The 22,000-nt window shown below is 53.7% G+C and overlaps 2 protein-coding genes across 6 annotated transcripts in view; one reads left to right on the top strand and one right to left on the bottom strand.

Moving 5' to 3' along the window:
- Positions 1-966, top strand: part of SPMIP11 (sperm microtubule inner protein 11) — a 39,454-nt gene extending 38,488 nt beyond the window's left edge. Inside the window, exon 4 of the mRNA XM_002823214.3 lies at positions 1-966. Within this exon, the coding sequence (XP_002823260.1) occupies positions 1-49 (49 nt within the window). The 3' untranslated portion in view covers positions 50-966.
- ADCY6 (adenylate cyclase 6) overlaps positions 588-22,000 on the bottom strand; it is a 23,716-nt gene continuing 2,303 nt past the window's right edge. For 3 of the 5 annotated variants that reach the window (XM_054527196.2, XM_024257030.3, XM_054527197.2), the window contains exons 2-22: positions 17,359-18,226; positions 12,494-12,643; positions 12,001-12,122; positions 11,796-11,907; positions 11,490-11,617; positions 10,814-10,972; positions 10,595-10,736; positions 10,349-10,477; positions 10,057-10,082; positions 9,688-9,835; positions 9,342-9,439; positions 9,073-9,160; positions 8,781-8,897; positions 8,319-8,477; positions 7,847-8,025; positions 6,887-6,922; positions 6,674-6,803; positions 6,089-6,352; positions 5,145-5,349; positions 3,329-3,453; positions 588-3,108 (exon numbers count right to left, since the gene is read on the bottom strand). In XM_054527196.2, coding sequence (XP_054383171.1) covers positions 2,983-3,108; positions 3,329-3,453; positions 5,145-5,349; positions 6,089-6,352; positions 6,674-6,803; positions 6,887-6,922; positions 7,847-8,025; positions 8,319-8,477; positions 8,781-8,897; positions 9,073-9,160; positions 9,342-9,439; positions 9,688-9,835; positions 10,057-10,082; positions 10,349-10,477; positions 10,595-10,736; positions 10,814-10,972; positions 11,490-11,617; positions 11,796-11,907; positions 12,001-12,122; positions 12,494-12,643; positions 17,359-18,222 — 3,507 coding nt within the window. In that variant the 5' untranslated portion in view covers positions 18,223-18,226 and the 3' untranslated portion in view covers positions 588-2,982. Of the gene's footprint in view, positions 3,109-3,328; positions 3,454-5,144; positions 5,350-6,088; positions 6,353-6,673; positions 6,804-6,886; positions 6,923-7,846; positions 8,026-8,318; positions 8,478-8,780; positions 8,898-9,072; positions 9,161-9,341; positions 9,440-9,687; positions 9,836-10,056; positions 10,083-10,348; positions 10,478-10,594; positions 10,737-10,813; positions 10,973-11,489; positions 11,618-11,795; positions 11,908-12,000; positions 12,123-12,493; positions 12,644-17,358; positions 18,227-21,314; positions 21,332-22,000 lie in introns of those variants that run through there. The other 2 variants (XM_063712140.1, XM_024257029.3) reach the window with 2 other exon arrangements.

Raw genomic sequence — 22,000 nt, forward strand, 5'->3', positions numbered from 1 at the left:
GTTTATGGATCACTCTATTCTCAATGACAGAACCTTCAGTCTGTATTAAGAAGATACGGCTGCAGAAAGACAAGATGAACTGTGGCAAGAGTGCAGAGGGGAAAAGAAGGAGGTTTCCCAGTTCCGATGGCTGACTAATGGGAGGAGGAGATGTAGAAAGCAGAGTAAACAGATTGGACTAAAAGTTGCTTGTGCGCACGGGGGGAGCTGTGGGGTCAGGGTGGGAGTGATTCCAGTGTCCAGATTGTTGTGAGAGCTGGTGTGTGGAAGATTCCTGAATAAGCCAGACCTTGGAGTGAGAGGTCTGTGAGGGGCCAAGGCACTGGAAAGAACCACAGGCCTCATGCATGGCAGGGGTCACACACAAATCTGGGAAGGCACACACTGGAGCTCATGATGCTGAAAGGCCTTGAGGAGTCACACTCTGAAGATACTGCAGCTTCTCCTTAGCAGGGAGAAAGCCACAGGAAGTCCTCTGACCACAGACAAGAGGCCCACGGAGCCCTGGGGCAGGAGGTCGCCTCCTACACCAGGCTCTGTCACTTCTGACCCACCCAGGGCCCAGAACAGCTACAGAGAACAGAGAATTTTACAAAGAGTTTGATTTTATTGATATTTAAATATATTAAATATTTCACTGAAATACATGGTTCACCATCCTCCCCCACCCCACAGTGGTTACATTATAAAACCAAAGCCCATGGCTTCCCACCTCCTGACTCCTCTACCAACTGGGTGAGGAAAGGGACAATGGTAGCCCAGGGGAAGGGCATGGCTGGCACTGTGGTACGGGGAGCCAGGGTGTGGACAGGCCCTCCCACCTGGCAAGAAGCAGAGACAAGCCACCCAAGGCGGAGGTCTTCCCACTCTGATCTACTTATCCCCTCACCCCTACCTCATGGCACCAAGTAGTCTCTTCCTATCCCTTCCTATCCAGGGATATGGCTGGGGACAGGGGAGTAGATTTTCTGTCTGGAAAAACAAGTCTTTTCCCCTCCTTCTGCCATGACTAATGAAGTACCTGATGGCCCATTTGGTTGATGCATGAAGATGCCCAAGGGAGGCAGTACCCAGAAACCAGGCCTCCACAGGGAGCTGGTGTCAGAAGAGGCATAGGAGGGGCAAGCGCACTGCCTGCCCCTTCCACTCCCAAACCTAGCAACTCTGGAAACCCTTCTCCTCTGCCTCTCTAGTCATTTCCAAGACAAAGTGATCTTCAAGCAAAATTCAGGCTAGTGCCTTTGGCTTAAATAGGTACAGACAGAGAAACTGAGGCACCAACAAATTCAGGCCAGAGTCAAGGAGGTTGCAGGGAAAGGGGTAAAAGGAAGGCAAAGATAGGAAGGGAATCTAGAGTTCAACCTCCTAACCCTTCGGCTAGCCCTCAAGGCTTCACAAGGGGCTGGGGAGCCAGAAACATGCTAGACTCAGGCTGAAGACTGGGGAAAGCCAAGTTTAAGGTTCCTCTTCCCCACCCCGTAGTACCAGTATCCAGGTCCTCAGAGGGATTCCATGCTACCCCAGCCCCAAAGCATACCATGTCCCAGGACACTATCTGGGGAAGCCAGGAAATTCCTGAGCCTCTGCCCATCAAACCCCAGACAGTTGAAGTGCTGGCATGGAGCACTGGGGCTCAAGCAAGCGCTTGGGTCCCTGCCACAGACAGGGAGAGTCATGCTGCACACATGGCCCCCAAACGGCACTTAGGGATTTGGCACAAAAAGGACTCCTCTCCCTCCTTTTGCTACCACACCCTATCCCACTCCTGTGCAACCTGGGCATCTCTCTACATCCCCTGAAATAGGAAATCCTGCTTTATTCCCAGAAGACAGAGGCCCACAGGAGAGAGGCAACCTGGGGTGGAGAGCTGAGGAGCAGGAGCACAAGGACTCACACTGACCTGGAAAACAGATATGCACACAAAGACCAACATGCACACACGGTTACACAAACACACAGGCCCTCCCCAACACCAGAGACTTGGGAGGGCAGGTTTGGGATCAGGGTCATCTTTCTCCACGCCCTGACCCTTTTCTATTTGGCAACAGAAGAGGAAGAGATGCTCCACGCCCCCTTGCCAGCAGACAGCAAGAGAGCACTGGGGCAGAGTGACCTGATCCGGACCCCGACGGGGTCCTCAGATCAGAGTCTGGCACTGCCCCAGCCCTGGCCGGCCTGCTCTTTGGCACCTGCAGGTGAACTTCCAGCTCCTGACCTGACATCCCCACACACAGGCTTGCTCTCTGAGCATTTTTCACAGTACCAGTGAGACCAGACACCCCGTTCCCTGGAGCATGCAGGAACTGGGGCTAAATCTAAGCTGTCAGAGGTCCCTTTGTTCCCCTTTGGGGACAGATCATGGGACTAGGATTTGGCACATGGAAACATTCTCCTGAAATATGGCCAAAGCTGGCTCCCCAGAGCTTCCCCCTCCTCTGCCCTGTGCGTAGGAGGGACACCTGGCCGGGGTGGGGAAGTGCCCAGGACCAGTGCTGGGGATGCAGGTATTGCAAAAGAAGCATGGAATAGGCACTCCTCATGCCTGTCTTTGTACAAAATATTGTACAAAATATTCCCAGGAAAAAAGAGGGAAAAGAAGGGCTCAGCCCTGAACCTGCTGCCCAGACAGACAGGGAAGGGTAGGCATGGCAAGCTGCCATTTTAATCCCTCAGGCAAGAGGCCTCCCTCTGCTTCTGCTACTGACCCCTCCCCTGCTCCTAACGGCTGGAAGATTGGAGAGGGAACAGCCCTACCCCAAGTAAGAAAGAAAGTCACTTGCATAATCCTCTTGGTAGGTAGCCCCTTGTTTTCCAGCTTGAGGGCAGACGAGCATGATCCAAGCACAGCCTGCTGGGATGTTCCCTTTTGTGGTTAGCAGGGTCTGGAGGCTCAGTGCCCCCTGCCACAGCTCCACCCAGTGAGCACAGAGTCCACTCAATGCCCACCTTGGTCCCTTCAGCTGAATTTGTGGCTGGGCCCTGCTAACTGCTGGGGCCCCCATTGAGGAAGTAGGTGGTCATCTCCCCCTTGCCCTTCACCTTGACCAGCCCTCGACACTCCAGCTGGTAGCCCTTGGCAGCTAGAACCTGGTACAGGTCCGTGGTCACCTGGGGGAGTGGGAGGGTAGCCCGCTTAGCCTGGAATCCTTCCTGCTGCATCTGCAGGGGCCCAGGGGTTCTCTAGTCAGGCTAGCTCCCTTCCCCCAACCCCTGCCCCACCATACACAGAACACTAGCCACCCTACCCCTGTCCTAGCAGACTGCAGAGACACCTGTGGAAGCCCTCTGGGCCCATGTTCCTCCCAGCCCCTGCTCATATCCCCCTCACCTGGATTCGGTCGGGGACCCCCGTGCTGTCCATACGACTAGAGACATTCACTGTGTTCCCCCAGATGTCATACTGTGGCTTCCGAGCCCCGATGACACCTGCCACGACTGGGCCCATGTTCAGCCCTGAGGTGGAGAGAACAGCAAGAGACTAGTGGATGCTCCAGGGTCAACCCAGGGAATCATCCCACCTCCTGGCACCGGTAGAAGGACCCAGAGAAAAAAATGGAAAAAGGACAAGTCTCCTGGTTGTAAAGAACGATCTAGTTCAAGACCAGCCTGGCCAACATGGTGAAACCCTATCTTTACAAAAAAAATACAAAAATTAGCTGGGCAATGGTGGTACATGCCTGTAGTCCCAGCTACTTTAGAGGCTGAGGTGGGAGAATAGATTGATTGATTGAGCCTGGGAGTTGAGGCTGCAGTGAGCTGTGATTGTGCCCTGGCACTCTAGCCTGGTACAGAGCAAATCCCCGTCTCAAAAAAAAAAAAAAAAAAAAAAAACCCAAAAAACAAACAAAAATACCCAAAGACCTGAGCACCTCAGTTTAGGAGCTCCCCCGAGTCAAGACAGCCATGCTATAACAGTAATCTCCTGAATGCCTATTCCACATCAACCACTCTAGTAAGCATTCCACCTGGCTTCATCCTTTCTTTTTTTTTTTCTGAGATGGAGTCTTGCTCTGTTGCCCAGGATGGAGTGCAGTGGCACGATCTCGGCTCACTGCAACCTCTGCCTCCCAGGTTCAAGAGATTCTCCTGCCTCAGCCTCCCAAGTAGCTGGGATTACAGGCATGCACCACCACACCCAGCTAATTTTTTTTTTTTTTTTTTTGGGGGATGGAGTCTCGCTCTGTCACCCAGGCTGGAGTGTAGTGGCACCATCTCGGCTCACTGCAAGCTCTGCCTCCCGGGTTCACACCATTCTCCTGCCTCAGCCTCCTGAGTAGCTGGGACTACAGGCACCCACCACCACACCCGGCTAATTTTTTGTATTTTTAGTAGAGACGGGATTTCACCGTGTTAGTCAGGATGGTCTCGATCTCCTGACCTCATGATCCGCCTGCCTCGGCCTCCCAAAGTGCTGGGATTACAGGCATGAGCCACTGTGCCCGGCCTAATTTTTGTATTTTTTTTTTTTTTTAGTAGAGAAGGGGTTTCACTATGTTGGTAAGGCTGGTCTTGAACTCCTGACCTCATGATCTGCCCACCTCGGCCTCCCAAAGTGCTGGGATTACAGGCATGATCCACCGTGCCCGGCATGGCTTTCAACACCTCTAAAAGGTAGGTATTATTATCCCCATTTTATAGATAAGGTAACTGAAGCTTAGAGAAGTTAGAAGACTTCTCAAATAAGCCAGTAAATGGAGCAGCCAGAATTCAAACCAGATAGTCCGTCTCTAGTAGCCATGCTATTAACCACTCCCATCCACCAGTTCATTTGAGAGGAAATACCTCTTATTGGACTGGTCACAGATAAGGACAGAAGTATTCAAGTTTATATAAACCTGATTTTTAATCCCAGCTCTGCCACTTACTAGTTGTTTGATCTTGAGCAAGTTATTTAATCTCTCTGAGAGTCAGTCTCTAACCAATGAAAGGCGATAATAATATCAGGATTAAAATATGCTCAAAAATGTATAGGACAGTGCCCAATGATCTCTGTTCTTAATATCAGACTTGATATAGGAGGTCAGAGGGAAGAAAACCCCACAGGAGCCCTGATGGGAAATCTGTGATCCCATCCCCAGACTATAATCCCAGCTTCACCCAGAAAAAGTTCTGGGAAAACCTGCCAAGCAACGAAGCCCTCTTACCAATCTTCATCTGGAAATTGTTGAAGGAGTGCTCATTGATGTGCTTCATCTGCTCCATGAGCCGCATGGCGTAGTCAGCCAGGGCAGTGATATGGGAGCGGCCCACCTGATCGTAGGTGCTGGCGTTCAGCCCTGAGGCAGCCATGTAGGTGCTACCAATCGTCTTGATCTTTTCCAGCTGCCGGAACCGCTCCTCGCTGATAATCTGAACAACACAAGGGGCCCTGGCTGTCAAGGCAAAGACCCCAGACCCAGCCCTGCCCCAACACTCATTTCTTGCCACACCTTGGCTGCCTTCCCCACTTCCCTGTCTCAAGAGCCCCCTTCCAGCTGCTGCTATCAGTGTAAGACTGAGGAGCTGGGAAAACAGGCAGCCTAGGACTCCAGGCAGGACTTGGGCATACAGCTTCAGAAGGTCCCTCTAGTAGCTCACTCACAGAACACAGACCCACAGGTGCGATATTAAGCGATTTCTCCAATCCTTACCTTTTGGGATACTGAGTCCCAGGGTGAGCAAGTGACTTCCCTCCAGAACAGTGAACAGCCCATTCCTGATCTGGATGTTCAGGACACTACCTCACATTTTGCTTCAATTTTCTCTATTCAGAGGACCATCTTGCTTGGTTGGTCTCATGAGGTTCTGTCCACAGACTATTGCCTTCTTCTTCAGTGACATCCACCTGGTACCTTTCCTATCCCCCTACAGATCAAGTCCTCCCCTGCTCCCCAACAGTGATGACCCTGCCCCACTAGGGCTGACCCCCTTGCTGCCTCTGACACCTTCATGGGTTCTTGCCTCTGCCTCCACTGTGCCTACCCTTACCCCTGATGCCTCTGGGTCCCATCAAATCTCTCTTTCTCTTCCCAGTTCCACTCACCCCTTCCAATCCCAGGTCTCCAAGTACCCCCCATTCTCTGCCACCACCAGCCAACTGGAAAAGTACCTCATCAAAGTCAGCGATGATCTCGTTGAGCAGCCGCAGGCACTCGACACCCTCATTGTTTGCCTCCAGCTCCACATAGAACTCAGAGAAGTTGGCAATGGAGGCAAACATAACCGCCACACACTCACACGACTGATAGTAGAGTTCATCATTGCGGCGCTCCCGGGCCAGGAAATGGGCCGCCACGTCCTTGGGCAGAATGTTATGCAGCAGCCTCCGGTTGTATGCCTGTAGCTCCTCCATCTCCTCCTTCTCCCCTGTTGCCTGTGGACACCACACCCATCACCCATTGCCCGACATTCACAAGGGGTGGGTGTGGTGGCCAAGGCTTGGAAGTGGGGATCAGAGGGAATCACATAGAGGAAGAAAGGCCCAGACAGATGAGGCCTAAAGAACAGGCAAAGGGGTAAAGGAGGCAGGTACAGGATGGGGCAGGGAGTAAGGGATGGGCACAGAGAAGGAATGGAAACAGGGTGGGCCTAGGTGCGGCCTGAGCCTTAGCCAGCTAGCACAAGATACATTTCTGGCCTGGCCCAGGCTCCACCCCTAGGATCCTCCTCTTCCCCCAAAGGCCCACACAGTCACCTGTAGTTTCCAGAGGAAGTCTAGGCGGGCAGTCGACTCCACCTGCTGAGCATGCAGATACAGCGCCAGAGCAAACACCAGCAGAATCACAGGGGTCATATATTTGAGGGCCACCCTCCCTGCAGCTGGACTAAGGATAAGCAGAGACGTGCTTGGTGTCTGAAGGAGGCATCTAATGGCTCTACCCTCTGCTGCCTTGGAGCCCTCACTTACCAGTCCAGCCCATCAAAGGTCTCATTGGAAGAAGCCCTGGTAAGAAGATAGAAGAGACAAGGTCATCAGTGCTTCCTGGATTGCTGGGTGGGCACATGGAAAGGGAGACAAGAGACTGCATTTACTGAGCACACACTGTAAGTCAGGCATTGGGCCAGGGCTTTTATTTACATTAATTAACTCATTAAGAGTAGAGGTTAAGAAAACCTCTGCCCTTAGAGACTCCTCTACTTACCAGCTATGTGACCTGAGACAAGTCGCTTAACTCTCTAAGCCTCCTTCCTCATCAGTACAACAGGGATCAGATCTAAATCATTTATGTAAAAGGCTTAGCACAGTGCCTGCCATATAGTGAGCCTTCCATAAATGTTAGTTAGTATAATCTTTACAACTACCCTGTGATTTAGGTGACATTGCCATTTTCCAGATGAAGAAATTGAGGCTTGGAGAAGCTAACTCACCTGTCTAAAGTCACACAGCTAATGAGCAGCAGAGCAGGGATTCAAACCCAGCAGACACCAGAGGCTTTTTCTACTACAAGCAGCTATGGCCACATATCAAAGGAATGGGGTTTTGCAGAGGAAAAGCCAGTGTGGTATCCCAGGCAAAGCCCCCAAGCAGGAGTCAGAAGCTTTGGTTCCTAACCAGAGCCCTGCCATCAAGCAGCTGTATGTCCCATGGGTGGTTAAGATGGTGGATATGAAAGCACCATGCAAATATAAGAGGGAATTTTTTTTTTAATGTCTAGCCTAAAGACACAAGGATTTCCCAGGACTAGGGTTTCCTTGGGGGTAACTATTTGGGGTCACATGCTGGGAGCTCCTCCATCTCCTCCCTTTCCCCAACAGGGGAGTTGTGGTATTCCAAGGCACAAGGGGCCTGGGCACCAGAGAGGCTCACAGTGACCTAGCAAGGTGAGGGAAGCTCCTGGTGTATTAAAGGACCTGAGAATAAACTCACAAGCCATGGACGCCAAGCAGTAGGTCATAGTTGTCAAAGATGGTGGCTGGGGGACCCAGCAGAAGCAGCACCAAATAGATGAGCCCCAAGACAAAGATCATGGCCAACTTCCCGATGCTGCTGATGTGCAGGAAGACAGAGCTGGCCAAGAGACTCAGCAGCATGTTCCCGATGAAGTACTGCGGGGGTGGCAGAGGCAGCGTTGGGTGAAGGCAGAGGCCACAGCACCCTTGGGCAGGGAGAGCCCTGCACTCTCCTGCCTGACTTAACCTTCCCGCCACACCCCTCAAACCCCCATAATCCTCCACCTTCCATGCCCAGCCCCTACAACACACCAGAGCCCCTGGTTGCTCCTAGTGTGGAAGACTCTGGTGAGTTCCTGGGTCCCCAGCGCCCATCACCAGGCCTGGCACAGAAGGGCCAATGTCTGTGCCAGAACAGCCCCCCCACCACCTGAGCACTGCTCGAACACCTCAGGGAAGCTGCAGGTGGGCATGGTGCCCTCACACAGGGGAGCATCCAGGCCCAGAGAGTAATTGAGCTGCTGCAGGTGGCAGGCAGTGATGTCAGCAGGTGTTAAATTCAGCATCCGGGCTGCACATGTCCGTATGGGGGTGTAGTTACAGGTGAACTGCAAAAGTGGAGGGGTATATCAGGGTAGCCAAGGAGGGAAAGGGTTGCAAGGTACCTGGTGAAGCCATGTACCCTAACCTGGGCTATGCCCAGGTACCTTATACCCCATGGGCCTTAGTACTCACTCAGGGATGACAGGAGGTTGGGAGAACAAGGAAGGAGAACTGGAGTTAACCTTCCCCTATTCTGGGAGGGGGCTCCCTGAGGGCAGAAAATATGTCCTTTTCTCCTCTGTACCCCCAGAGTCCAGGACAGTGCTTGGCACAGAGCAGAGGTGGGAGAATTCCCACTGGACCCTTACCATGTTGGCAATGGCAGAAGTAAACACTAGCAGGACGGAAAAGATGCCAACTGCGGTGCTATGTGCCCGTGAGCGGACAATGCTGCGGGACAGACGTTGCAGGGCCTTAGGGAACAGCTAGAGGCATCAAGAGACCAAGAGTTGAAGGTTGTATCAGCCAAGGAGGAAGGCCAACCAGGGATGGGGCCCAGTGGAAGAGGCATGGCCTTCTCCTCCCTCTCCCCATGTGACCTCCTCCCTGTGTGAGGTCCAGCCTGCCCTCCCCAACAGCCTCAGAAGTCCCCTTACGTACAGAACCACAGGAGTACACGGCACAGATCAGAACGGTGATCAGCAGCAGCAGGAAGATGCTGGCATAGATCCCAAGCATCAGGGTGGAGCTGGGGCAGAACAGGGCCAGAAAAATCATTTAATTCTGGAAGATCTGGGCATTCTTGTCCCACCCTCCGGAACAAGCAGGGATGCAGGCTCCAGGGATTGTGGGCTCGTGTGGGTATTTAGGAAGCTTCTGGGAAGTGGTGGAGAAGACAGAAGCTAAGAGAGGAAGGGCAGGGCTCTCACTGTGGGAAGATGAGAAGCTGGATGAAGCAGATGAAGCAGAAGACCAACAGGGCACAGGCAACGTAGGCTCCAAAGCGGGGATCCACCTTCCGGGAGTACTGAGGGAGAGGAGGCTGAGCTGAGTGCTGGGCCCTCCCTAAGGCAGGCAGGGACAGCAAGGACAGGGCACTACCAGGGGTCTCAACAGGGAGGAGATGCAGTTGGCTCAACTGACGAAATCCCCACTCTGCTCTGTGGTCCCTTCTCCATCCCCCAGAAACAGCTGTGCCCTCACCTGTGCTCAGCCTTCCCTGCTGCGACCTGCCCCTCTCCCCGCCCTTGTCCTTCTGCCCTGTATCACTCAAACCTTCTTCTCAAGATCCTCTCTCTGGAAGGTGAGCAGAAACCGGCGCACATGGTCCTTCCGCAGCTGATCAATGCTGCGGGCATCGATGGCACGGCTCAGGAACTCATCCACCTCATCCTCAGGGTTCAGGGCATCTTGGGTGCCCCGGCTGAGGGCAGGAGACATGATTTCACCAGATGCATGGGCATGGCCACGTGAGAAACAATGAAAGGAAAGGTATGGGCAGCACCCGAGGGAGGGAGGGAGAGCCAGGGGGGTGGCTCCTGCTCCCACACAACACTCCTAAGGTCAGGGAAAAGGAGGATCTTGGCTCCCCCAGCCCCATCCCAGGGTGCAAGTGCCTTCTCCCTCCTCAGTAACCTGACTTACTTGTCTTTGCTGGAATCATCAATGCCCTGGAGAAAGGGACAGAGTGTGGAGTGAGGTGAAGGGCCAACAACCTTCATCTCTGCAGCCCCTTCCCCCACCCCAACACTGTGCTGAGGGTGTCCCCACCATATCCTCTGGAGGCACTGGGACCCCTGAGATGAAATCTTCTCACTGCCCCAGTACCAGAAAGCATACATGGAAATGGCAGTCACAAGAAAGGACAGGGTCAGGGACAGGGTATTGAGGGAGCCAAGAAAATGAGGCACTAGGTCTGGTGCTGAGGGCCCCTCACCATCTGGCGGAAGGCCTTGGAGTCCTTGGTCCGGGAGAAGGCGCGATCAGGCACCCAGCGCGGCATCAGCCCTTCCATGGAGTTGGCCCGAGTCCGCTGCAGCTTGGCCAGCATGGCCTTCTCCTCTTTCTGTGCGGGCAGTATGGGTACAGGCTCAGAAGAGGGGCCCAGAGGAGGCCTTGGCCTGCTCCTCCCCATTTGTCCCTCTTCTTGCTCCCCTGCCCCCAGCCCTGCCCTGGCCCTGACCCGTTTCTGGCTGGCGCCCAGGATGAGGAAAGTCTCAATGTGCTGCTCCTTGAGGTACGCGTTGCGCTCACCACCACGGCCTGGCTCCACCTCGTAGTCCCCGTTCAGGTACTGCAGTGTTGCCCGAGTGATGTGGATGCGGCTATATGCGGCCAAGAGGGTGAGACCCTGGCTCTTCCACCTTGCTCCCATCCCCCCAACCTGGACCCCCCTACTCACCCAGCCCGGCCTCCTGCCTCCATGTGGTTGGCCAGGGTCACATCATTGGACCACACATCAAACTGCCATTTCCGCAAGCCAAGGACGCCGCAGTGCACGCGCCCGCTGTGGATGCCCACGCGCATGTTCACATTCACACCTGTCACCTCACGTACCAGCCTGGGAGGATGCAGCCCCAGATCAGCTCCTGGCAGTCTTCCCCTCCCCCAGCCCACAACCCAGGCCCTTCACTCCCCTCAGGGCCCAGCGGGCAAGGACAGACCCAGATGCAGGGGACGGGAGCACAGCCTTGGTTGGACATGAGCAGAAGGCTGCATGGGGCTCAAGGACAAATGTTAAGGCTGTGTTCACCAGCAGGGGCCCAGCAGCATCTTGTGGAACTGAGCTAGGAGAAGAGGAATCACTGTTATCCCCTCTGGCCTGCACAGATGGCATTCCCTCTAGCCCAACTGCCCTACTGCACAGGCTCTCCCGGCCCCATCTCGGCTGGCTGGGAGTCTAAGGGTCCACATGGGTCTTTGCACAGGTTGGAGAAAGATTCCCCTTCCCAGTGACAGACAGACCTCAAAGACAGAGAAAGCCAAAACTGAGGAAATCTCCTGAGGTCTCATCAAAAAGTAGGAGCAGTCTGGGGCGCCCGCAATTCCAGGAAGCCTGGGAATGGGGCACTGCTTACGAGATGGCCTCGATCATGTCTACCCCCATCTCCACACAGCAGTGGGCATGGTCGGCCCGGGCCTCCGGCAGCCCTGACACACAGTAGTAACAGTCCCCCAAGATCTTGATCCTCAGGCAGTGATTCTCCTGAATGGGAAAGAATTGGAGAGAAGGGTAACCTTTACTCTCTTGCCCACCCAGCCTGCATGGCCCACCACCCTCGACGCACACTCTATCTGCCCTCAAATCCCCAGCTGCTGCCAGCAAAGCTATGCTCTCACCACGGTCAACACCCAGGCCCAATCCCAAGGCCCAGCACCCTCACCGCAGCCAGCTTGTCAAACCGGGCAAAGAGCTCATTCAGGGTCATGACCAGCTCCTGCGCGGTGCACTGGGATGCCAGGCTAGTGAAGCCCTCAATGTCTGCAAACAGGATGCTGTAGATGACAGCAGAGGATGAACAGGCCACATAGCCCTCAAAGACTTCCAGACCCCCCGCCCTGCTTGGCATCCTCCTACCCTCACCCTACCTGACATTGTCATGCTTCTGTATGTAGATCTTGTGGAACATCATGTCTTCTTTTTTTGTGTTGATGTCTTCTTTCATCTCCATGGCAACGTGCTGGGGCAATACCGACAGCAGCAGCCGCTCCTAGCCCAGTGGTTCCAACAGGGCATCACTATACTCTTGGCCTCACATTTCAATCCCTCCTGGTCTCTCCACATCACCAGAGCCCTCCTAGACTTCTCTGAAGACCTGATCTTCCCTTCTGGACTGTGGCCTGACCTTCCTCCATCAGAGCCCCCTCTGACCACCCTCCATTGAGCCCCCAGATGTGCTCCTGTCTACACCCTCCTTCCCTTGGACAGGACAAAACCCCAGTATCACAGGGCCTCTGTGACGCACAACCCAGGGGAACCATCACACTGTGCTGCACGGAACTGGACAAGGCAGGAGATCCAATCTGCAAGTTATTTGGGGGTAAGGTGGGGGCAGGCCCTGGTCATGGGGAGCAGCCCCACCTGCTGCCGATTCTCATGCTGCAGGTGGAGCCGGGCCTGGATGTAACCACGGGTCTCCTGAAAGGCCTGGCGCTGAGACACCTCTGCTGGATAGTGTGTGCAGATGCCAATGACGTTGGTGCAGAGGAACAGCAGCACATTGGCACCGAGCTGCAGGAGGTGGCAGAGGCAGACGGTGACCATCTCCTCTGCCCGCCCCCCCAAACACACACACACATTCACACAACTTGCTAGCAAGGTTCTCTGAGGAAGAAAGCCAGGGTCCTGCACCCTGTCTGTCCTCAAGCTACTGCCACACCTGCAATATATCTCTCCCATTACCCACAGGACCCCAGATCCCAGCCAACTGCCTGAATCCTCCATGACTAGAAACGAGATCTTTTCACAGCTTCTGGGAGCAGAAGACCAACTAGGGCCAGGTAAGTCATGGGGCCCAGCCCCAGCACCCTGTATCTCCTGCTCCTCAAACACCCCACACAAAAGACAAACGCTGCTCCTTTTGCAGGTGCTCCTCCTTAAGGACAGCACCCAGGAGATCTGAGCTCTACATCCTCCTGTGAGTGACCCAGGACAAGTCACCTCCTCTCTCTCTTGGGTTTGCTCATCTATAACCCAAAGAGGAAGAATGAGAAGATCTCTAAAGCCTCTCCCTGACTTGACATAACTTAGTAACAATAATCACCATTGTCATTATTATTATGGTAGCTAGTTTGTTGGCTGCCTACCATGTGCCAGGATTCTGTAGGTGTCTTCTATACACTGACTAACACATTTCTTTCTTTCTTTTTTTTTTTTTTTTTTTTGACAGAGCCTTGCTCTGTCACCCAGACTGGAGTGCAGTGGCCTGATCTCAGCTCACTGCAACTTCCGCCTCCCAGTTCAAGCGATTCTCCTGCCTCAGCCTCCGGAGTAGCTGGGATTACAGCCACCTGCCACCATGACTGGCTAATTTTTGTATAGTTTTTTTTTTTTTTTTTTTTTTTAAGATGGAGTCTCACTCTGTCACCCACACTGGAGTGCAGTGGTGCGACCTCAGCTCACTGCAAGCTCCGCCTCCCGGGTTCACACCATTCTCCTGCCTCAGCCTCCCGAGTAGCTGGGATTACAGGCACCTGCCACCACGCCCGGCTAATTTTTTGTATTTTTAGTAGAGATGGGGTCTCATCGTGTTGGCCAGGCTGGTCTCGATCTCCTGACCTCATGATCCGCCCGCCTCGGCCTCCCAAAGTGCTGGGATTACAGGCATGAGCTACCGCGTCCGGCCTTTGTATAGTTTTTTAGTAGAGACGGGGTTTCACCATGTTGGTCAGGCTGGTCTTGAACTCCTGAACTCAAGTGATCCGCCCACCTCGGCCTCCCAAAGTGCTTATGGGCATGGATTACAGGCATGATCCACCACGCCTGGCCCCTAACCCATTTCTTAAAACTCTGTGAAATAGGTAACAACATCCCATTTTAAAGGTAAGGGACTGAGGCACAGAAAGGCCAAGTAACTTCCCCAGGATCACACAGCTGTTAGTGGCTAGTGTGACACTTGAACCCAGGACAATCAGATTCCAAATCCTGTGACCTAATCCTACTATCTATCTACTGCATTCCATACAGTGTAGTGCATTCCAGGTTTCCAAGATTCCTACTCACTCTACTGAGTCAAGCTCTCAAGCCCAACCTCAGAGCCCTGGCTTGAGAGTCATCAATTCTACTGATACAAAGGATGTCCCCTATTGGAGATGGGGTCCACCATGCCTGGTCACCCCTCAAGGTATAACTTCCTCTGACACTCAGCCCTGCCAGGCCCTAGGCCTAGGGCCTCCACCCTAGGAATGTTCAGCCCCCAATCATCATCAGTGGCATTGGCTAGAGAGCAAGTCTAAGGAAGCACTCCAGTGTGGGTGACAGAGTGAGACTCCATCTTAAAAAAAAAAAAAAAAAAAAAAACTATACAAAAATTAGCAAGCCTCAGTGTTTCTGGAAACTCAGGAATTAACCTGCAGCTTGCAGCTCCACCCCAGAGTTGGATGGGGCAAGGCTCTGGTTTAAGGAGAAGGGAGGGAAACGGCAGAAGCACTGCCTGGAAGCCAGAGGTTCTGGGCTCTGCCTTGAACTAGAACTAGTCCTGCAAAATTGGGCAGGTCACTTAAACTGTGGGACCTCAGTTTCCTCTTGGGTAAAACTGAGGGGGAGGCCTGGCTCACCCCTAGCCATTTCCAGCTCCAGCCTCTGGGATGGGCCTCCTAGCTTCCCTTCCCAGTCCAGCTCACAGGCCCAGGATCAACTAGGCTGAGCTCCCCCTCCCAGCAGCAGGGGTGAAGAGAGGGGCACACTATCTCCCTTGGGGGTTTCTAAGAATAGCCCCCAGTGGGAGAGAAGGGAAGGGGGGCAAACCAGGCAACTTCCCTTCCTGGCCCCAGGAGCCCAAGAGGAAAATGTGAGTCACGGTGGAGGGAAGGGGAAGGGGGACGAGACTGAAATAACTCTGTACACACATGTCCCTATCTGACTGTGAGAAAAAATGGATGCCAGGGGACCGGAGGAGACTCCAAGCTGGGCCTGGGTCACTGGATGACACTTTTCAGTATGTCTAAATGAGTGGGTGGGTAGGGGACAAAGGCTCCTCCCTGTGATTATGAGTAGGGGTGGATCTGGGAAGGGGCTGCCCAAGTAGACGAGGAAGAAGGCCACAAACCACACCCATCTAGAAACCCACATACCCGAATGGGCACAGGGAATGTTTCTCAGCCCAGAGAAGTTGTACGGGCAGCCCTGGCCCCAAGGACTGGCACAGGGGCAGCAGTGACTTTCGCCACTGCCCCAAGAATGTGCCTATCGAGATCCATTAGGTGAGGCTGTAGCCAGACACTCCTGGGCACTCCTGGGGAGACAGGCACAGTCCTGGCCTCCCTGGGACTGCATCTCCCCAGTCAGGCACCGGGCCTGGCTCTGGGCACCATGCCAGTCGTTTGCAGGGAACAGATGCCCACCCAGCCCATGCCTGGCCAGAGAGGAAGGGGAAAAGGAGACACCACCTCTAAGCTCCTTCCCCAGGAGGGCAGTCCAGCCATAAAGCCCTGGTTGAGAGCCAGCCTGGAAGAGAAGCTTTGGGGCGGAAGGACCTGGCCCTTTAAGATGTCTGACAGTGCCCTAAGGGCACGTGCTCCACAAACAAACGGGCTATAAAGTTACTTTTAAAAAGGTACGTTCTGGCGTTCTGGCATTCTGGCCAGGTGCGGTGGCTCACGCTTGTAATCCCAGCACTTTGGGAGGCCAAGGCCGGTGGATCACGAGGTCAAGAGATCGAGACCATCCTGGCCAACACGGTGAAACTTGTCTCTACTAAAATACAAAAATTAGCTGGGCATGGTGGCGCGCTTCTGTAGTCCCAGCTACTCAGGAGGCTGAGGCAGAAGAATCGCTTGAACCTTGGAGGCGGAGGTTGCAGTGAGCTGAGATCGCGCCACTGCACCACTCCAGCTTAACGACAGAGCAAGACTCCGTCTCAAAAAAAAAACCACAAAAAAAAACAGGTAAGTTCTGTTCTGTAGCACAGGCTGGGTGGAGAAGGGCATCATGCCAGAGAACCTAGCTTCTCACCCTGGAATCCCCAGGCAACTTCCTCTCTGTGGCTGAGGCAGGGTGGGTAACAGGCCACAAGCCTTCAAAACCTTGAGCAAGATAGCACTCTCTAGATAGGGTCCAGTGGAGGACCAAGGCGCTGTGCTGATGGTGGGGCTGTGCCTACAGCAGCGCCTGAAGGACCCTGGCCTCAGCTCCCTGGGCAGGGGGGTAACATGAGATGGCAGATCCACAAACTAATGTCTCTCTGAAAGGGACTTCCCAGAAACCCCTTCGCTGGGTACCATGCCTTCCAGCACTCCCCACACCTCCCTGCCCCCAGGTGCGAACACTGCCCAGTCGGGTTCTACTCCACTCTAGGAAAGGGTGGGGCCCCAACCGCAACATGAGCTAGATGTTATTTTTATTCCAGCTTTGCAGACTGGGAAACTAAGGCTAGGAGAGGTGAGGCTAGTTGTCTAAGATCCCACAGAAAAGAATACAGCCCACTGGATAAGCAGGTCAGCCTACAGCCACTCCACACGGAGCCGTGGAGTCCCACCTCACACACACTTGGAGCCTGGAGGCAGCAAAAGGCATGGACGGAGAACCTCAAGGAAAGGCGCCCAGGTCCCTGGTGCCCAGCATGGGGAACATGGGATACAATCAGACTTAACGCTCCTCTCTTCAACAGTCCAACCCCATTCAAACCACATCCAGCCCAGAGAGAACTGACCCCAGCTCTTCACCTTCCCTGTCCTCCCAGAAGTGGCCTTGGTCCAGGAAAGAGGGGACTCCTCTCTTGCTGACAACATCCAAAACCTGCTCTGTACCTCCAGATCACCACCTAGAGCTGCTCTTCAGGGATAGCACCAGCGCCTGAGTCTCTGGTGTCAACTTGCCAGCTGAGATGCTAAGGCCTGGACACAGCCTGCACTGCCTTTTCAGCCCCACGGTGGCCCTGGGGCTATATACTACACCCCTGCCTCCAGCCCCACATTCTGTCTCTATAGACTGCACTATTTTAGCGGGCTAAAGAGCCAAAGACGAGGGCCCATGGTGACAGAGTTCAGGCTTGGGTCCTGCGGCCCTCCCTTCCCTCAGCAGTGCCCTCTACCCCAGATCCCACATGGAGGCAGACCCCTGAACCCTCGCCTCCCACCTCCTGCTCCTCCTCCCAGATACAGCCAGACATCCCTGCACCCAGCTTTCACCCATGACTCACCCGCCCTTCCTCACTAAGCCCCCACCTGCTTATGAGGTGAGAAATTCCCCACCTGCTGCCCTCCATCCCTGCCTCCCTGGCCACCTACCTGCTTCCAGAGGAAGGCATCACCACGGTTAAGTTGCCAGGCCAAGATCAAATGCAAGGTGGAGAGGCCCAGGCCGCTGAGGACGGCAGCCCGCATGCGGATGGGGAGGAGGGTGTAGGCGATGTAGACAAAGAACACAGGGCACCAGAGGCCCGCAGAGGCGCTGCGCGGGTCTGCTGCGAGGGCGCCCCCGACCTGCACTGCCGCCAGGATGCCCAGCACCACGTAGCTCACCACCCACATGGAGTCCTGGCGGAAGCTATGCCGGTTACACACCACCATGAGCCCCACGAACAGGGCGGCGGCACAGGCCAACAGTGCCACATAGGCAGGCTGAGGGCGGGCGGGTGCGGCGTGGAAAGCCAGCAGCACCGCCGTGAGCAGCACCAGCACCGCCATCAGCAGCGTCAGGCTGCTCTGGTTCATCTGGAAGAAGTACCGCTGGTACAGGCGCTCCAGCTTGGCCGAACGGAACTGCTTCGACTGGAACACCTGCACCAGACGGCGCCAGCAGGATCGCCCACTCCTGGACACCGTGTCGGGCGCCACCTCAGCCGTCCCGCCCGCTGTCGTTGTCACCTCGGTATCCTCGAAGCCCAGGGCCACTGCCCGCAGCCCCAGCTCCTTGCCCTTGCCTGGGCCGCCCCTCCGGATGAAGGTGTCATCCTGCCAGGGGCACCGAGGGGGGCCCGCAGGGGTGGGGCTGGGTGGCTCTGCATCCCGGAGGCAGCTCATATAGCGGGGCGTGCAGAAGCCACCTGCCCGAGTGCCACGGCGCCGCGAACGCTTCTGCCCATTGCGTTCACCCCAGGCTGTTTTCCGTTCATCCACTTTAGGGACCAGGAGGCCACTAAACCATGACATGTTGCTGGTAGGGAAGGAAGGAGATAGTATTAGAGACCATCCAATAGGAGTAGTATTAATACCACCATCACAGCCACTGCCACCACTAGTAGCTGATTACCTAAGCACTTCCCACTGACAAGCTATGAGTTTCATCCTCATACAATTACTTGGAGGTAGGCAACAAGGGTATCCCCAATCAACAGGTAAGAACCCAAGACACAGTGAGGACAAGAAACTTGCCCAAAGCCAGGTACAGCGGCTCACACCTGTAATCCCAGCACTTTGTGAGGCCGAGATAGGAGGATAGCTTAAGGCTAGGAATTGTCAGAGCAACCTGGGCAATACAGCAAGACCTTGCCTCTATTAAAATTTTTAAAAATTAGCCTGGGCCAGGCGTGGTGGCTCACGTCCATAATCCCAGCACTTTGGGAGGCCCTGGCGGGTAGATCACAAGGTCAGGAGTTCAAGACCAGCCTGGCCAAGATGGTGAAACCTCGTCTCTACTAAATATACAAAACTTAGCCGGGCGTGGTGGCGGGCACCTGTAATCCCAGCTACTCAGGAGCTGAGGCAGGAGAATTGCTTGAACCCGGGTGGCAGAGGTTGCAGTGAGCCGAGATCGTGCCACTGCACTCCAGCCTGGGTGACAGAGTGAGACTCCATCTCAAAAAAAATAAAAATTAGCCTGGTGTGGTGGTATGCACCTATAGACCGGGCCATTCAGGAGGCTAAGGCGGGAGGATTGCTTGGGCCCAGGCGGTGGAGGCTGCAGTGAGCCAGGATTGTGCGCCACTGAACTCTAGCCTGGGCTACAGCCATAGCCTGAAAAAAAAAAAAAAAGGAAGGAAGGAAGAAAGGAGGGAGGGAGGGAGAGAGGGAAGGGAGGGAAATAAAATAAAATAAAATAAGAAAGACTTGCCCAAAGATCCAGCAGCCACATAAGGGAGAGAACCAAGATTCTAAACCAGATTTGTCTGACCCCAAAGCCAGTATACTTGAAAATTTCCCTAAAAGGCACTGATTTATTGGTGGTCACAAACTCAAGTGCTCAAGTCAATGAGTGAAGCAGCTTATGGTTCAGAACTGGGAGGAAAAGAGTTCATACCCTGTGCATGGGGCAGGCACCACCCAGCAGCTGTAGACTGTTGCCACTGGGTCCCAGTGGGGCCCGATCTGATTTTTCTCAACAGAAGCAGAAGAAAAAATCTGGAGTTTTTTTTGTTTTTGTTTTTTTTTTTTTGAGACGGAGTCTCATTCTGTCACCCAGGCTGGAGTGCAGTGGCACGATCTTGGCTCACTGCAAGCTCCGCCTCCCGGGTTCACACCATTCAGCCTCCCGAATAGCTGGGACTACAGGCGCCTGCCACCATGCCCGGGTAATTTTTTTCATTTTTTAGTAGAGACGGGGTTTCACTGTGTTAGCTAGGATGGTCTCGATCTCCTGACCTCATGATCTGCCACCAGCTAACAGTGATAATCCTAAGGCTCTTCAGCTTCCTCACTGCACCCCAGTCACAAGAACCTCTTTGCTGTTTCCCAACACACCCCGCACAGGCCAGCCTGGGACCTCAGTGCCTGCTGTTCCCTCTGTCTGGAACAAGAGCTCCTCCAAGTCACATCCCAAATGTCCCCTTATCAGTGAGGCTCTCTCTGACCACCCTACTAAAATAGCAACCCCCTTTCCTGGAGCTCTCTATCTTTTTCCCAGCTTTATGCTTTTTCTCCATAGCTCTAATCAGCAACTGCCATTCTATATATTTTTCTTATGTGTTCATTTTCTGTCTCTCCTGACTGGAATGTCAGCTTTATGAAGGCAAGGATTTTGACCTGCTGTGCTCACTGCTGTATCCACACCCCTTAGAAGGACCTAAACAAGTGTTCATTGAGGCCAGGTATGGTGGCCTACACTTGTAATCCCAGCACTTTGGGAAGCCGAGGCAAGTGGATCACCTGAGGTCAGGAGTTCGAGACCAGCCTGACCAACATGGTGAAACCCCATCTCTACTAAAAATACAAAATTAGCCAGGCGTGGTGGCACGTGCCTGTAATCCCAGCTACTCGGGAGGCTGAGGAGAGAGAATCGCTTGAATCCAGGAGGCAGAGGTTGCAGTGAGCTGAGATCACGCCATTGCACTCCAGCTTGGGCAATAAGAGCGAAACTCCATCTCAAAAAATAAAATAATAATAATAAATGTTCATTGAGTAGATGGATGACTGGATGGATGGACGAATGATACTCCATGCACTTTCTCTATGCTTTAAACTGTTCAAGATCTTTTCACGTCCCTAATTCCGTCAGATCTTCACCAAAACCCTGAGAAACTGGTCCTGTCGCCCCCTGGGGCACAAGACAAATTTGAAAGGAAAAATATATATAAACAAAAACTGAAGTCCATGGCAGTTTTATATGGCTGGCCCAAGTTATAGACATCATGGTAACCAAATCAGTCCCAGATCCCACATTTCCTGGAGGAAATGTCATTAACTGAGGTGGGAGGACTCCATGATGATACCTTTAATGTGACTCCTGGCTGAGCCCAGGTCAGAATAAGATGAGGCTGAAAGCACTGTCATCCATGCATGCCTGTGTCCCCACCAGGGCCACACTCCTCTATGCTCACAGAGTACCCTGAGGGGTCCCTTGTGCTTAAACCTGCTGAGCTAGCAGCACTGACATTTGTACTCACTAGGGGACAGGATGGAGGAATACTCAGCACTTGCCCCAGGTGGCCACAGAATGAGAGCTCAAGCCAGATGGGCAGCACTCGAAGCAGACACCCAGGGACCCACAAGCAGAAGGCAGGCTGGGGAATTCTCTGCACACCCCAAACCTCCCATCCCTGGGTCACCCTCAGCCAAGTTCTGTCGGCACCCCTTCTCCTATATCCCACAGAGCAGCATGTCCTTCAACCTCCTTTTGTTTTTTGGTTTAAGACAGAGTCTCACTCTGCCCCACCTAGGCTGGAGTGCAGTGGCGCAATCTCAGCTCACTGCAACCTCTGCTTCCTGGGTTCAAGCAATTCTGCCTCGGCTTTCCCATAGCTGGGATTATAGGCACCCACCACCACACCCGGCTAATTTTTGTATTTTTAGTACAGACAGGGTTTCACCATGTTGGCCAGGCTGGTCTCGAACTCCTAACCTCAGGTGATCCGCCTGTCTCGGCCTCCCAAAGTGCTGGGAGCATAAGCATGAGCCACCATGCCTGGCCCCTTCAACCTCTTAACATCACCAACAGCACCATCTGGAAGGACAGATCAGGAATACAAGACTTTTGGTCAGGCTGGCATTTGGAAAAGGTCACCAAAGAAAGCCTGGCTCTTCAAAATACTTCATTAGAAGCATGATCTTTGGCATGAGACCAGGTTCCAAACCTTAGCGTGATTATTTGCTAGCCGCACTGCCTTGCGCAAGTTATTTAACCTCTCTGTGTCAGTACCTTCATCTGCAAAATGGAAATGATAATGGTCCTCAGGAAAGAATCTAATAATGCCTGTCAAGAAGTACACACTTGAAAAATATTAGTTTTTCTCCTCACTCTACAATACTTTAAACCCAAACCTCTGTCAGCGTCAAGAGATGGAAAGATGAGAAAATCATGAGCAAGAACACACGTCTTTCTAGCCAGTCAGATGCCTGGTTCTATCAGTCCCCGTGTCCTTGGCTGTCAGTCCCCAGAGCTGCTGGAGACAGAGCCCAGAGTGAGCAGGTTTCCCACCACCATCCACCACCCACAACATTTTGCTTCAGCCTCCTCCATCACCAGTCCCCTTCCCTGTTCTTATCCCCCCACACA

The sequence above is a fragment of the Pongo abelii genome, chromosome 10, assembly GCF_028885655.2.
Source record: "Pongo abelii isolate AG06213 chromosome 10, NHGRI_mPonAbe1-v2.0_pri, whole genome shotgun sequence".
NCBI lineage: Eukaryota > Metazoa > Chordata > Mammalia > Primates > Hominidae > Pongo > Pongo abelii.